Source organism: Orcinus orca, chromosome 3 (genome assembly GCF_937001465.1).
Source record: "Orcinus orca chromosome 3, mOrcOrc1.1, whole genome shotgun sequence".
Classification (NCBI taxonomy): domain Eukaryota; kingdom Metazoa; phylum Chordata; class Mammalia; order Artiodactyla; family Delphinidae; genus Orcinus; species Orcinus orca.
Genome location: NC_064561.1, coordinates 57,944,613 through 57,960,873, shown reverse-complemented (window position 1 = coordinate 57,960,873; position 16,261 = coordinate 57,944,613). Strand labels below are relative to the sequence as shown.

The 16,261-nt window shown below is 44.1% G+C and overlaps 1 protein-coding gene across 4 annotated transcripts in view; it reads left to right on the top strand.

Moving 5' to 3' along the window:
• The window catches only part of SLC36A1 (solute carrier family 36 member 1), a 164,730-nt gene that overhangs the window by 9,571 nt on the left and 138,898 nt on the right, over positions 1 to 16,261 (top strand). For 3 of the 4 annotated variants that reach the window (XM_049707824.1, XM_033406688.2, XM_004280327.3), the window contains exons 2-7: positions 1,811 to 1,958; positions 7,011 to 7,101; positions 8,078 to 8,166; positions 8,639 to 8,734; positions 10,779 to 10,863; positions 11,433 to 11,651. In XM_049707824.1, coding sequence (XP_049563781.1) covers positions 1,816 to 1,958; positions 7,011 to 7,101; positions 8,078 to 8,166; positions 8,639 to 8,734; positions 10,779 to 10,863; positions 11,433 to 11,651 — 723 coding nt within the window. In that variant the 5' untranslated portion in view covers positions 1,811 to 1,815. Of the gene's footprint in view, positions 1 to 1,810; positions 1,959 to 5,888; positions 6,082 to 7,010; positions 7,102 to 8,077; positions 8,167 to 8,638; positions 8,735 to 10,778; positions 10,864 to 11,432; positions 11,652 to 16,261 lie in introns of those variants that run through there. The other variant, XM_033406687.2, reaches the window with a different exon arrangement.

Sequence of the window (16,261 nt, the reverse complement as noted above, 5' to 3'; positions counted from 1 at the left end):
GTTCATATTGAGATACTAAATAGATTTTTTGTTTCCTGGCCCTCTTAAGAATTTCATTGCCCCAGAGCTTAGATGACTTCCTTGAATTCCTCCACCACGTGAGTAAATGATGCCGACTTAGATATCTAGCAAAGTCGGTATGGTGGTGAAGTGAGGCAGGATCCTCTCTGGGACTTCCAAGCCCTTCACTGGCTTTGGAAGCACTTTCCTCGTGAGATTACGTGGGGTCCTTCCTCCATTATAGTTGGTGGGAGAAAATGAGATCAACCTTGGATCACTCAGGTGCTAAGTGGGGTCCGTTTCCAAAGAGTCCCTTGGGACTGGACCTCTGGGAGCACTTGACACAGAGCTGTCTATCCTCTGGCAGCTAGTGATGGGCGTTGGGCGGGATGGTGTGTTGTGACGGCCATCAGAGGTCCTGTCTCTTCACCAGGCATCTGAGATAGCACATCAGACTAAGGATGGGCATCCAGCCACGTGCTGGGGGAGAGCCCCTTATAGGCAGCTGGTTGTGCCAGTCTGCCAAGTGTCGGAAGGATTTTTATTGGTAATTTTTAATGTTCATGAGCCTTTTCTTCCTTACTTGACTGCGGATTCCTGGAGGAAGTTGACTGTCTTTCATTATGATATCCCATCACTGCAACTGGCAGTGTATTCAGTAGGCGTTTCCAGATTTAGGCAGGGCGTCAGGATGTATGTTTACGGCTTGGTGCTACCTGGCTGTAGCAGAGCAGGTCCCTTCATCTTTTGGGGGAACGATTCTTCATCTGTGAAATGAGTAGTTTGGTGTGACCTCCGAAGGCTCTTTTAGCAACCGTCTCTGGGATTCTGGGAGCCTACACAGCTCTCAAAATGTATCCTTACAGTGTATCTTAGCGAAGTCCTTGTATTTCTCTTTTCTGGTGTATAATTATTAAAAACTCCACTCATGGGACACCACCCTCACCATCCTTCCTCAGCACACAATAGGAAGGGTTTCTTCTTTCACCAGCTTTTGAAAAATTGGCAAAAAAGGAGAAGGGTTGCGGCGGGGAGATGTTGCTACAAGGGCCAGTGGTGAGCACGTCTCATGCTCCTGGTCATCCTTTGTGCTGCTTTCAGCTGCCATTTGTCAGTATGCAGGCTGGTTGCAAGAAAAGAGTCCTAGGATGAGGGAATGAGCATCACTGATGACCTCCAAAGAGTATAGGACATACCAGAAATCACGGCAGAGAAGGTCATCTGTGGCTCTGGGGCCTGGTGGCAAGTTTGAGCAGAATTAGATGATCTAGAAGGGATTTCTGGAATGCAGAAGAGGCTCTTTCTGGACCAAATGCAGAGGAAAAACAGAATACAGCTAGGAATATTTAGGTTCCCATCCTCTGAGAGCTTGCTCTTGGGGAAGGTGGATGTAGATACAATGTCAGTATTGTTCAGGGTCCAAGAAATTAGCTCAAAGGAAGGGGTCGTTAATCCCAACCTAAGGAATGGGGAAGGCTGCCTAGAAGTGCCTGTCTGCGTCTTCCCCCATCCCTCCCAAGCTGTGCCTCACCTTTGCTCTGTCCAGGTGTGCGGGCAAATTTAGAAACTTATGACTGTGGCACCGACTAGATAGGTTGCGAGGGAGAAGCCAAGAGAGCTCAGCCCGCCCATGTGTACTTTGTACCTTTTTCATTTCTCTTGGTATCAGGCAACCTCATTGTACTTAATCCATAGTGCAGCTGTCACTGAGCTACTGTGGCAATGGCTGCTTCTGCCCCAGAGCCGACTCCAGGCTTGGAGCTAAAGGCCCCAGCCACTGGAGGTCTTAGCACTGCCCCTGTCCCCCCAGTTACCATGTCCACGCAGAGACTTCGGAACGAGGACTACCGTGACTACAGCTCCACCGACGTGAGCCCGGAGGAGAGTCCGTCCGAAGGCCTGAACAGCTTCTCTTCCCCGGGATCCTACCAGCGGTTCGGGGAAAGCAACAGCACAACGTAAGTAGCTGTTCCTGTCTACCCTCCTGGGTGAGGTTCGTATTCCTAAATTCTGTATTAGTAACGTAATCTCCATTAGAGTTATTTTTGCTCCCCTATTTTTATCAAGTCCCTACTTTACAGGTGAAAGTAAGAAGTAAAGAGATCGAGTGAGTAATGGTGCTGAGATTTGCGCTTCTTGTCTGCCACTCTCTAGTCTGTTTCTTATTCTTTGTTCATTTCACCTGTGTGGTCCCAGAAGGCTGGTGCTGAGTAAGAGCCTGAACATCAGAAAAACTTCTAGAGAGAACATTCTCTTAATTTAGAGCCATGAGTCGTCTGTGCTAGAACCTTACATGCCTCCAAGTCCAATTGGAAGCCTCCTTTGCAAAGTCTCCCCCAGACTTCCGTCCCCATCACCAATCAACTGGGGCATTTGGCGGAAGAAGTAGGAAGAGGGAGGAATAACTTCTCCTGCCCTTAAAACATTCAAGGCCTTGTTAAAGGTGATCTGCTTTGCATGCCCTTGGGAGGGCTTAAGTCTTACCCCTGGAAACTGAATTCCAAGTCTCATCTGGGTGAGTTTGGCCCTCTATGGGCCTCAGTTTTTCCAAATGTAAGATAAAATTGAGGACCCCCCCACCCCGTGAAGCTATACCGACTCACTGTTCAAATGAAAAGTTTCAGAGGAGGGTTTTCTACTCCACTGAGTTGTCTGGCTCAGTTCTGAAAGTCAGCAGAGCCCCGACATTTTCTCTGGACCCCAGCATTCCATCTTTTGCAGCCCTTCTCTTTATTCCTCAAGCTTTGCCATCACCTGCTCTGTGTTCCCTTGTGGGTTGGGTGTGACTTAACTGAGGGATCCATTACGTTCTTGACTCCCACTGTCCCACTGTGACTGCCCAGGGAGACCATGGAAGCTTCTCTTGGAGTTCATTACTGGTGAAGCTCCACCTAGCTGCAGTCTCTCCTTGTGCAGGGCATTTTCCCTAGTGAACTCAGAACTAGAGGAGATGGTTGGCCCACGTTATAAGCCCCTCTCCACCTCTAGCTGGTTTTCTGCTCATAAAGATTCAGTCTCCATCACTTCTTTCTCCTGTGGCATGCTATTTTAGATTCCCCCATTTGCTTGCAGTGTTAGCTGATGGAAAATATTGCTTAGACTACAACTGGCAGCAGTGAGGACTGTCTTTCCTCTTTTTTCCCTAACCTTACCTACCTAATTGGCTTCCCCCAGGTGGAAGGAGTGTCAGATGCAGCCAATGACATTTGATAGCTTCCCTTCAGAAGTCACTCTTGTTACTGTGAAATACTTCTTCCAAGCTTCTCTCTCTCTAGTTTCCTTTCCAGTTTTTGCTCCTTGTTCTTAGGCATCAGCTTGTCTATGCAGTGCTTGCCGTATGGGGTCTAGATTTTCATATTTATTTTTTCTTTTCTTTTTTTTGCCATTATTTTCTTTGGCCGCGAGGCTTGCGGGATCTTAGTTCCCCAGCTAGGGATTGAATCAGGGCTCTGGCAGTGAAAGCGTGGCGTCCTAACCACTGGACCGCCAGGGAATATGGAAAAAGTACAATGGAACGAAGTACAAGAAGCAAAGTATATGTACTTCGTTCCATGTACAAAAAGCATGTACACACCAGGCTCTTCTAAGGGTTTAGGGCTCAGTAAAAATCCCTAATCAGGGGTGCAGATAGGAACCCCAGATGCTTCCATGATGATGTGTTTGGTGAGGGTATTTCCTAACACTTGAATGTTATCAAGCTGTCGACTGCTTTGATGACAGCCTCATTTTTTACTCTTTTGGGCAAAGTTTTCTTGTTGCCCTATTGAGCTACATTATACTGCTCTTGATCAGACTTTGATACTTTTTCTCCAGGCTGGCAGGCTGAGAAACCAGTTGACTGAAACTGGTCTTCTGTAGGTGACCTGGAGCAGCCACTTGCAAAGTATGGTCTTCAGACCCTTCAGGGCTCCCAAGACCATTTTAAGAAGCCCACGAAGTCAAAACTGTTTTCATAATAATACTAAGCTGCGATTTGTTTTTCCACTGTGTTGACATTTGCAGTCACAGTTCAGAAGAAATGATGGGTAAAATTGCTGGCGCCTTAGTGTAAATCAAGGCGGTGGCACCAAATTATGCTTGTCGTCGTATTTTTCACTGTCACACATATACGTATACAAAGAATAAGCCGGTTTCACTTAAGCACGTCCTTGATGAAGCAGTCAAATTACTAATTTTGTTAAATCTTGACCCTTCGGTACAGGTCTTTTAATATTCTGTGTGCCAAAATGGAAAGTACACATGCAATACTTCTACTGAACAGCTAACAAAGTATAGGTCATTCAGACCTGAGTACTTGGCAGACATCTTCTTGAAAATGACAGTGATGAGACTGTCGCCTCAAGAAAAACAATCAGTAGTATTTGTTGCCCACAATGAAATTTGAGCTTTCAAGCAAAATCAGAAAAAAAAACAAACTCGTATCCAGCACTGTGACCTTGACAGCTTCCCTCTACTCAAAGACTTTTCTGATGAGATTAGGAATGATATTAATGAATGTGATTTTTTTTTGATATCGTATAATGAAATGTGCCAGCAGTTGGAAGATCCACATAGCTCAGGGAATCAGTATCTTCCCAGATGACCAAAGGGTGATGTTAGAAAATTGTGCGTGGGTAAAAGATCCATCCAAGGAGCAAGATTACCAGTGCGTTTTCTTGTAAGAGAGGATGAAAAGGTCAGATTCCACATTACAACTAACTTCTAAGACACTCCATGTGTCGAGTTTTGGTGTAGTATCAAAGAAAAATTATCATAATTGTCGGAAGAGGCTATTAAGATACATACTAACTACATGTCTGTGTGAGGACAGATTTTCTTCAGGTACTTCCACCAAAACAACATATCACAACAGCTTGAATGCAGAAGTAGATAGTCCAGATGTGAAACAAGACGTTAAAGCGATTTGCAAAGAAGGAAAATAGTGTCCTTCTTCTCACATGATACTTTTTGGAAAATAGATTACTTTTTGTTAAAAATTGGTCATTTATATTAACATGTAATAGGTTTATTGTTATTTTAAATTAATGTTTTAAAATTTCTTGGTTTAATTTATAATGTAATATATGTCAGCAGACATAATCCATATAAGCAAAAACTGTTTGGGATCCTCAATAATTCATAAGTGTATAAAGGGGACCTAAGACCAAACAAGTATACAAGAACAGATTTGGAGCGTAAAGAGATGACAGAGATGTGTGAGGCTTATTTCTCCCTCCCACCCCCTGCAGTTAAGACTCTGCAGTCCATGGAGTTGATTTTGTGATAGGTCATATGGGTTTGGGTAATCCCAGCTCATGGCCATTGATTAAGAAGCATGATTTTGGTCAATTGCCTGGAATCCTGCTGTTTCAGAGCTGAAGTATGGTGTTCTGGTCCAGTCCCCTCACTCTACAGATGAGAGAACAGGACCGGAGAAGGGAAGGGAATTGCCATATGGAGTTAATGGCAGAGCCAGGGCTGGAGGGACCTGATCTCCCATGAAACCCAGCTCAGAGGCATTTTGGGGAGGCCTCTGGTAGGCAGGTGGTTTGGATACAGTGCTTATCTTTGCCCTTAAGTGGATTAAACATTGGCCAAGATAGAAATTTGCTTAGTCCATCATCCTGCACTTAATCTCCTGGTCACTGGCCACTGATAATGAATGAGTCACCCCTGGACCCTTACTGTCCTTTAGTTTAATCCAGGAGAGCGCTTGCCTCTTCTCATTCAGACTTGAAGCAGTTTTCTTCATCTTGCCTGAGAAGCTTGGGAAACGGTAGGAAGGTCAAGAGATTTTCTTCCTGGAGATAGAGGGAGAAAGGTTACCGAAAGTAAAATTCCTTTCCAGAGAGTGTAGATGGGTCTTATTTATTACGGTCTTTACAAGTTAACACATGACTTGCTTTCAGTTTCTACTGAATTGCAGATTTGAAGAAATATGTGGAAGCATCATTTATGACGTATTTAGGTTATTTGCACAGAAGAATTTCCAGACAGTGCCAGGGGCCAAATCCTGATTAAGTCTGTGGTACCATGTTTGATCTTTTCCGTATCCTGCTGGAGTAACAGAGGATGGAAAATGCTAAAGATGAGGCCACTGACGTAAGTCCTTTGAGGAGCTCCCATTCTGTATGGAATGTCCACCCTCACCCAACCTGAGCGGCCACAGAGCTGACGCAGTCCTCTGTGTTGGTGCTCACGCCTGTGTCTGCGCGAGTGTTCCCAGGCTCTTCTTCCCTGTTGGCACACACACAGAGCCCTACGTAGGGCCCAGCTGGGCTCAGCTCAGGTCTCTGCACGCTACAAACCCTCACCTCCCTGCCCCTCCCTGGGCACTGTTCCTGGACTCTTCCAAGGACAGGGATCTTTCTACCTTGGGTGGTTGTTAACGTGTCTGCTTTATCTCCTTGGAGACTTTTATTAGTTTTTAGAGACTGAGGTCCGTATCTGGTTCATGCTGATTTCCACCATTGCATTAACACAATGTTTTACACATTATAGATGGTATTTGTTGAGTGAAAAAATAATGAGGACACTTGAGAGACTTTACAGTTGCAGCTTCAGGTGGACAGTCTGTACAACAGATGAGGGAAAACTGTGTCCTCAAGGCAGAAGGATAAACTAGGTGACTGTGTGAAGAGGGCTTCTCCAATCTTAGGCATTTGACTTTTTTTTTTTTTTTAATAAAAAGTACACCAGGGACTGCAGACCCCCACTGTCCCTCTGATCTAATCTCCAAGAGAGGTGGACTTTTCAGATGCTTCAGGGAACAGAGTTTATAGCCCAGTGACTAAGAGAGTGGGCTCAGGGGCTAGACAGCCTGGGTTTGAATCTAGGCTCACACTCAAGGTACATGGCCTTGAGCAAGTTGCTCCCTCATGCATAAGGTGAAGTTAATACCTATCTCCTAGGGTTGTTCTGGAAATTGAATGAGATAACTCATGAAGGCACTTAGCACAGTGCTAAGTGCTCAGTAAATGCTAGCTCTCATTATTGTTAACATGCCCTTGTCTGCCTTCTTCCCACTTCAGATGGTTCCAGACCCTGATCCACCTATTAAAAGGCAACATTGGCACAGGACTCCTGGGGCTGCCTCTGGCCGTGAAAAATGCAGGCATCTTGGTAAGGGTCTGTGTCGGTGCAAGGAAGTATTGTGACACATTTTAGGAGACAGTGGTTTTATTTTAATTTACTTCATGGAAAACATTTTAAAATGGGAAGCTTTTCTTTTTCAAATTCAGTTGAGAAAAAGCAAAGTTCAGGTGTTCATTCATCTAAAGATATATATATATATTTTTTTACATCTTTATTGGAGTATAATTGCTTTACAATGGTGTGTTAGTTTCTGCTTTATAACAAGGTGAATCAGTTATACATATACATATCATCTAAAGATATTTATTGAGGATCTTCTGTGTGCCAGGCACTGTTCTAGACTCTTAGAATATTGTCAGTGAATAAAAACAGACAATGATTCCTTTCCTCATGGAGCTTACTTTGAGGCGAGGAGGAGGTACTTGAAAAGTTTCTGGAAGTTTCTATCAATAATATTAACTAATGAGTTAGTAGCAGAAGTCTGTCCATTTTCTACACAGTCCTTCCATGCCCTACCCTTAGATGGCCAACTCTGAGAATCTTATTTTTTTCCTTTCATGATTCTCCCCCTATAGGCTGCCTATCCAAAGCCATTCTGGTTTCTTTTAAAGTTGGAGAAGCTTAGAGACGGGGATTGTCCTCCGCTAAGGATGGTGTTGTGGCATTGCTCTGGAGAGAACTCTCTCCCTTCCACCACCCCTTAGCCTGTCTCTTCTTCCCACACAGTCCCAGGAGCCTTCTATTCTGCCGATTGGCAACAGTCTCGGAATAGCCTTATCTTGTGTCATTCTCCTCCGGGAGATTAATTCTCTAGAAGGCCCGCTGAGGTTCAGATGATGCCCGTCCTACTCAGCTCACCTCTGTGAGCACGTTTGTCTCTCGAAAGCTCTGCCGGAAGTTCTGTCATTGGAAGGTTCCCTAGTAAAGTTTTGATCATTTGCAAATCCAGTTCTAATTCTGTCTGCTTGTCTCTCCCCCTCTTACCCACAACGCCTGTCTGCAGATGGGTCCCCTCAGCCTGCTGGTGATAGGCCTCGTGGCTGTGCACTGCATGGGTATCCTGGTGAAATGCGCTCACCACTTCTGCCGCAGGTGAGAGCCCTCCGAGCCACTTCTCGAGTGACAGATTGTCCTTTGGGGTTCCGTTGCCAACACTGAAAGTGAGCACTTAACACAGATCACTCTGGACTCTGTGCCGGCTGAAGGTGGCTGCTAGTCATCGCAGCACTGCCTTTCCCTGGCGATTTTTGTGTTCTTTTTTAGCTTGCTGTCATCTGTCGCACTTACTTATATCCAGTGGACAGAGACCACATTCTGGTTTTACGTGCTTTGTAATATTTACCCCATTGAAAAGGTTTACCAGATGGTTGTTAATTATAAGGGAAGTAATCGTCCCATTGACATAAGACTTCTGCTCCTTGAAAGCATCAGACCCAGGACTCAGCGGTATGTCTAGGGTGGCTGATGGGGAACCGGCCCAGGTCTCCCGTGAGCTGTGTTTGTTCTGTTGTTGTCGTTGTCTGACCCCTGCACTCTGCCCTTCCTCTCCGTCCCCTCCTCCCAGACTGAACAAGCCCTTTGTGGACTATGGGGATACGGTGATGTATGGCCTGGAAGCCACCCCCATCTCCTGGCTCCGGAACAACGCCCACTGGGGAAGGTAATGGGTTTCCTTTTTCTTTGCGGCTGTGGCCGCCGGGTGTGGAGGCCTTCGGATAGGGAGGTGAGGTGTGGGAGACAGTGCAGCTCGTGAGAAGAGCATTGCTTGGGTCTGTGGACTTGAGTTCTAGCTTAGCTCTGCTGGTGGTCATTTGTGTGACCCTGGGCTGTGTGACCTCTCCTTCCGTGGGCCTCAGTTTCCTCATTGGTAAAACTTGGGTCCTGCCCTGAAAGATATTGAAGGGCTCTCCCAGCTTTGACAGCCTGTGACCAGTGATTATATTTCATCCCCTTGTTTGGTTAAGAGATGTATTTAAGCACACTCTTACAAGTGGTACAAAACAATTTTAGGTATAGGGAGGGGGGTTTCCCTGAGGGATATTATGTAGTCCTGGCACTCCAATAGACGGAGAAAGATGCATGGGAATCTTGAGAACAAGAGATCAGGAAAAGGATATACCAGTAGAGAGAGTCATGAGCTAGAAATACACCACAGGAGCCCTGAGAGGGAGGAGCCCTAAAGACGCTCTTGTCCGCCGTGCTGTGGCAGATGAGAAGCGCACGTGATAGGAGCTTTCAGGGCAGGGTACTGGGCAGGAGAAGGAAGGCTTCAAGGAGGAGGTGAGGTGAGCCAGAACAAATGGGTTTGTTAGGGAAAGAGACGTTTCAGGAGCTGGGTTGGGAGGTGTTTGGAAGTTTCTCCTTATGGTAACTTTTCAGATGCCTGGAGAGAAATATTCTACTGTTTGTTTCCTATTTGAGGAAACGGTACATGTAGATGTAGAAAATTGATAACATCGAGGGCTGAATCCTTTTTTTTAAAAAAAAGTTGAATCACATTAAAGTTATGTTCTCCAGAAAAACTCCTTGTTGTGGTCATAGGGAGACTTTTACCTTCACACATAGTCAGCTTCTTCCTGTGATGCAGGATTATGTAATTCTTTCAGCAAAGTCATTTTCTGTGCCTGGGAGAAGCCAGATTGCCAAGTGACCCCCGTTGGTTGGTTGGTTGGTTGTTAGTTGATTCTTTCTTGACCTCTCTTCTTCTCTCCTCTTCCTTTCTTCATCTCTTTTTTCCTCTCCTCCTCCTCCTCTCTTTCCCTCTAGCCCCATACCTTCCCCCTCCTTCCTTACTCCCTCCCTCCCTGCCTTCCTTTAATAAAATGAATGTGTGCTTGTGGTTAAAAAAAATTTTTTTTTTTGGAACAAGATAGGAGAACATAAAGTGAAGAGTAAAAGTATATCCCCGTCACAGTTGCATGGGTCTTCTTTTGGAATTTTCTGAATATATACAAACATACACACATTCTTAACATTTTTTACACTAATTACCATACTATGCATACTGACTGGAAACTTGTTTTGTTTTTTTCCCTTAAAGGTCTTAGACATTTCTTTATCAGCACACGTAGATTTAACATATTCTTTTTATCTGTTGTATTCTGTTTCATCTCATAATGGCCTATAATTTAATCATTTTCCTTTTGATGACCCCTTAGGTTGTTACGAGCTGTTGTTGTAACAGTGCTTCAACCAGCAGCCTGTTTTGGTACATCAATTTCTGTGTCCTTATGTGAGAGTCAGTTGGTTCTTAGATCCAAGTTATAGAAAGAGATCTGTGAAGGGGTCCACTTCTTGGGCTTTTATGCTGAGGGTTCCCTGTAGCTTTAGGACAAACAGTGTGAGAGGGGATAGGCGGGCTATGGGAAGCGGGTAGCCAAGGGGCTGGGTAGTGGTCCTGGTGTATGTGCTCCGCCCCGGCCAGTGCAGTCTCAGGACTGTCTCGAGTCTGCCTGACCGCGTGCAGCATTCCTGACACGAAGCCAGGAAGGGGACCTCGGGAACCACACAGATAGCACCTCCTTCACCTTCCTCTAAGGCTCTAGACCAGTGGCACGTGGCACATTTTCTCCTCTTTCCTGGGCACACTCATCCTTGTCACCTGATGGGAAGGGTCTGTGATGACTTGGGAATAAGCGCTGTCTCTCTGGCAGTCTTGCTTGCTATCATTACGATCTTTGTCTTCCTTCCTTCCCCACCTGCAGGCACACTGTGGACTTCTTCCTAATCGTCACGCAGCTGGGATTCTGCTGTGTCTATTTTGTCTTTCTGGCTGACAACTTCAAACAGGTAGGCCCTGGTAAAAAGAGAGACTGGCAAGAGATGAGTGGACTTCCTTTTTAGGATCTCTTCCGAGCCAGTTTTGTTCAACACAAGAATTGAGATCTTAACACTTTACGTAGAACAGTGTCAGTGTCGTTTGATTTTATCTAAAGACCCAGGGCGTGGGACTTCCCCCGTGGTCCAGTAGTTAAGACTCAGCAGTTCCACTGCAGGGGGCACAGGTTCGATCCCTGCTCAGGGAACTAAGATCCTGCATGCTGCATGGCGTGGCAAAAAATAAATAAATAAATGAAAATTAAAAGAAGAAAAATACTTTAGAGAGACCCAGGGCGTCGAGAAACCTCAAGATGTCTTGCTGTCCTCCTGTCTTTAGGTAAGATGTGATCAAATCCAGTTCAGACATTCAGGTGGCTAACAATTACGAAGATCTCCAAAGACAGTTCACCGACCACTAACTTTCTATGTGGCCTTCTTCACACGCTGAGCCTTTAGCCAAGAATCCCTTCTGGTGGGAGGGCCACTGGCCTTTGTCATTTGAGAGGGTTTCCCTGCAGCTTTTCTTCCCCTCGTTCTAGGTGATAGAAGCAGCCAATGGGACCACCACCAACTGCCACAACAACGAGACGGTGATCCTGACGCCCACCATGGACTCGAGACTCTACATGCTCGCCTTCCTGCCCTTCCTGGTGCTTCTGGTGTTCGTCAGAAACCTCCGAGTCCTGTCCATCTTCTCCCTGTTGGCCAACATCACCATGGTGGTCAGCCTGGTTATGATCTACCAGTTCATTGTTCAGGTATGACCCCAGGCTCCCCGCTCCACCTATTAAATAATCAGAGAAACAAAGAAAGTGAGTAAGTGGAACATAAATAGGGGTTTGTTACTTATGAGCAGTGTACTTAGGTTAGGGCTTCTCAGCGTGGGCACTGTTGACGTTTGGGCTGGATAACCCTTTGTTGTGGGGCTGTTCTGTGCATCGCGGGATGTGTAGCAGCATCCTGGTCTCTACCCACTAGGTGCCAGTAGCAACTGCTCCCCAAATTACGACAACCAAAAGTGTCTCCAGACGTTGCCAAATGTCCCGGGGTGGGGGAGCAAAATCATTCCCACTGAGATCACTGGTTTAGACTTTTTCCCAGTTAGATAATTAAGACATGATCATTGTATAAGATTGGAAAATAGAGAAAAATATTAAGATGATTCTTATATTAACCTATAACATTTATATTCTTATATTAAATAATATAAGAATCATCTTATCATATAATATATTGTAATAAGGAATATTATATTATTATTTTACCACTCCAGTTTTATATTTATTTGTCAGAACTGTAAATCCGGTGATTATTCCACCTCACATAGCCCATGTGGGCAGGTCTGTGAGGAGGTGCAGGAGAGGACATCTGTATATAGATGGGTAGAAGATCAGGCTGAGGAAAATGTGCCCTTAAACACTGGTTGATTATAGACATTTGCCAAGACTTGAGAAAAGGAAGAAAATGAAAGCATGTGAATAAAAGAATAACTTTAAAAAAAGGTATGTAAATTTAATTCCCCAAATAACTCATCAATACATACTTACGAAAATACAGACAACACAAGTACCTTTTGAACACTCCACCTCCACCCTGAGTCTCCTCCACTCTGGGACCCACTGTGTGTGTTTCTCGGTCCTGCGAATGCATTTACACACTGTATTCCTATGTAGAGAAATATATAAAGCAAAAATTGGTTTTGTGCGTTTTTTTAACATAATTAAAAAAATTATTACACGTAGTGTTCATCTGCCTCGCTTTTTTTCTTTGACAATATCTCAGAAAGCCTTCCATGCTGATATACCTGGTTTCATCTCATTCTTTTTAATTGCTAAATAGTATCTCAGAGAATAGACGTGCTGTAGTTTCGTAGCCTGTCAAGTCATGTATCATCTGTAGTGTCATTTAGTATTATGACAGTGAATATTCGTATGCCTTCCTTCTTGTGGACATGTATAAATACTTCTCCAAGATAAGCATCTAGAGGTGCTTAGAGACGCAATTGCTAGACAGTGTGCACTGTAGAGTTTTTTATATTGCCAAGTTGCTTTTTCCAAACGCTATTACCAATTTCACATTGACTCCCTTCCACAGTTTGTAAGCAACCCCTTCTAGCCACACTGTGTCGATCTTTTAAATCTGGCTCAGTCTGACAGGTGAACATTACCTCATTTTCACAGTCTGCTTAACAGTGACCCGGTTACCCCCTGATGAGGTTTCTAGGAAAACAGTGGGTCATAAAATACAAGGACTTCCTGTACTGAGGAAATGGCATACTGAGTTTAGACTAACAGTGTAGTCAGTGAGCATTTACTGGTATTTCCTTCTCCCAGTAAGTCAGGTGGATGGCAGATGTTGACTCTTCTCCTGCAGAACTATTTTCTTTTTTTTTTTTTTGAATACAAATTTTTATTCTGGGTACTTTTTACCATTTCAAACATCATAAATAGCTAAAGACAAACAAACAGACAAAAAACATATTGCAAAAACAATACAAAAAGATTTAAAATATATAATTTACATATAATAATCATGTAAGTATATGTCTTCATTATATATATTTTATTCATAATTTTGTTTATAGCTTTATACCTTTTATGGTTCTGGTAATGTAAGCGATATCCTTTATAAAAAGCCTTGCAATATTCTTACTAGCAGTCAAGGTGCAAGAATACCAAATCAAACTAGCCAAGGATCTAAGCAGAACTATTTTCTAACGCATAAAATAGACAGCTGTCCATGTCCCATTTTTTTATGGGACTGGAAGGAGGACCTGTGAACACATGAATGACAATTTCCAGAGAGTTTCTTTCCCTATCTGGCCAATTAAGTTAAAACAAGCAAGGGTAAATATATGTATGATTTGACTTTGTAATTAGAGATCTCAGTCAGTGCCTAGGACACACTGTGGTGAACGTTAAAGACAAAAACGGGTGATGCCAGCTCATGTAGACACCGCATTTAATTTCAAACCACTGCAGGTTGTTGGACTGTGGTCGTTGCTGTGATCAGAGGGCTGGGATGGGAATATGGGTTCCATAGCATCTCAGTCCCCCCTGAAAGTCCATCCAGGGCATTGTCTGTGCCTCGTACAACCTGCGCTTTTGGATGAGGCAGCCCTGCTGACTTCCCAAGAGCGATTCTGAGCCTGTCTCTGGGCTCAGCCAGGAGGTAGGCTGTGATCTGATGGTGCTATCTGCCCGGGTCTGGCTGTGTGTCCAGGAGCTTCATTTTGATGTGGTACACAGCTAAAGATGTCCCTCTGGGTTGTTTTTGTTGTTGCTGTTAGTTCTGTCCCATCTTGGCATTTTACCCCCTTTACCTTGATATTTCCTCCTGCTGTCCAAAGTTCCTGAATTTTCACCTAAACCCGAGCCTGTACATGACCGATGCTCTTGCGCCTCAGGCTCATGCCATTGTAGGAAGTCGCCTGATGCCTTCCACCCGAGCAGCTGTCTTCATCATGTGCATGACAAATGGCACAGTTCTGAGCAGAGTGCCTTGCCCAGAAGGGCTCCCAATAAATCCAATAAATGTGTTATCACTGCATATCCTGAATTCTTTTTTTTTTTTTGGCCGCATCGCACAGCTTGTGGGATCTTAGGTCCCCTGACCAGGGACTGAACCCGGGCCATGGCAGTGAGAGCTCAGAGTCCTAACCACTGCGCTGCCAGGGTTATCCTTGATTCTGAGATGTATTTTTTCACAGTTAATAACGTTTCCAAAATTGGAGTACATCTGACAATCCTTATGTACATTTAACAGCATTTTTTCAAAAAGCTGTTACAATTATATGATAATGTGGTACAAATGAGGAGGTAATATGTTGCAAGTGAGCCGATTTTAATTTGTACATTTCTTTGTAAATGAAAGTTTTTCCCCAAGTTTAATTCGTTGGGGTGTAAGGCAGTAGCAGTCATTATGTATGTAGAATTATAAATTCCTTCTGCTGGTCTCATTCACACCGGTATCCCCAGACATGTATTTTGAAATTCCCTCTCTGATATCTCAGCCCGATCTGATATATCACTCTGGGCAGTAGTCATCCATTAACCGACAGATCCAGTAACTTCCTGTTTTCAGGAACTTTAGTTACACTGTGACTGAGGGATAATTACGGGGTGATCTCACCCTCATATTTCATCAAAGAACAAAAATATTTACGAGTCTTGTCTTCATTCTAGGAACTGAAGTGCTTCTTTTTTATTTTTTGGCTGCGTTGGGTCTTCATTGCTGCGTGCAGGCTTTCTCTAGTTGTGGCAAGCAGGGGCTACTCTTCTTTGCGGTGTGCGGGCTTCTCATTGCGGTGGCTTCTCTTGTTGTGGAGCACATGCTGTAGGCGCACGGGCTTCAGTAGTTGCAGCACGCAGGCTAAGTTGTTGCGGCACGCAGGCCCTAGAGCATGCAGGCTTCAGTAGTTGTGGCACATGGGCTCTAGGGCAGGCAGGCTTCAGTAGTTGTGGAGCGCAGGCTCTAGAGCACAGGCTCAGTAGGTGTGGCACATGGGCTTAGTTGCTCCGCGGCATGTGGGATCTTCCTGGACCAGGGATTGAACCTGTGTTCCCTGGCAGGTGGATTCTTAACCACTGCATTACCAGGGAAGTCCCTGAAGTGCTTCTTATGAGAGATCTAACTGATTTCTTAGCAGGGGCTCAGCAAAAAAAAAAAAAAAGCATTTAAGAAATCCTTTTTATCTTAGGAAGACTATAATATAATTGCTTTGAAATCTTTCAAAGAGAAGCCTATTACAGAGAGGAATAGTAGATCTCTTTTTTGCTCTCTGATATTATTCCATCACACTGTTAGAACATTCCCCATATCTCTCTAGAGACCTCTTTAGGGAAATCAGTTTTAAAAGATTGTAAAAGGCAGTTTTAAAGTCATTTTTAAATCTAAAGGCCAAATTCTGAAAGGATGGCAGCTTCTGCCTCCTCTGAGTCCTGCTCCTTTGATACTGTCCATCACTGGGGACTCTTGCCCATTAGTCAGCCAGGTGGGTACATACTTACATTGTACCTGCAGTTATCAAGTGCCTTCGTTTTTATTTGCCTTCTTTTTAAAATGCTGTTTTTGCTATTTTTTTCCCCATATGTGCTGATACTCCTGTCTTGTGCCTATCAAAAATATTTTCCAAGTGTTGATTTACAGAATTTTTGAAAAAAGAGAGAAAGAGAAGTAGAGAAAATGCTCATCTAAAAATCTACCACCTTCCCCTCCAGCTTTATCTGTGTGGAGTGTTTATGTAGTTGTATCATGGTGAATATATAAATTTAAAAAATATTTTTCTCGTTACTATTTTATAAGCAGTTTTCATGTACTACTTAGTTATCCCACTCTTTACTTTTTAAATAGTGCATAATATTCTGTG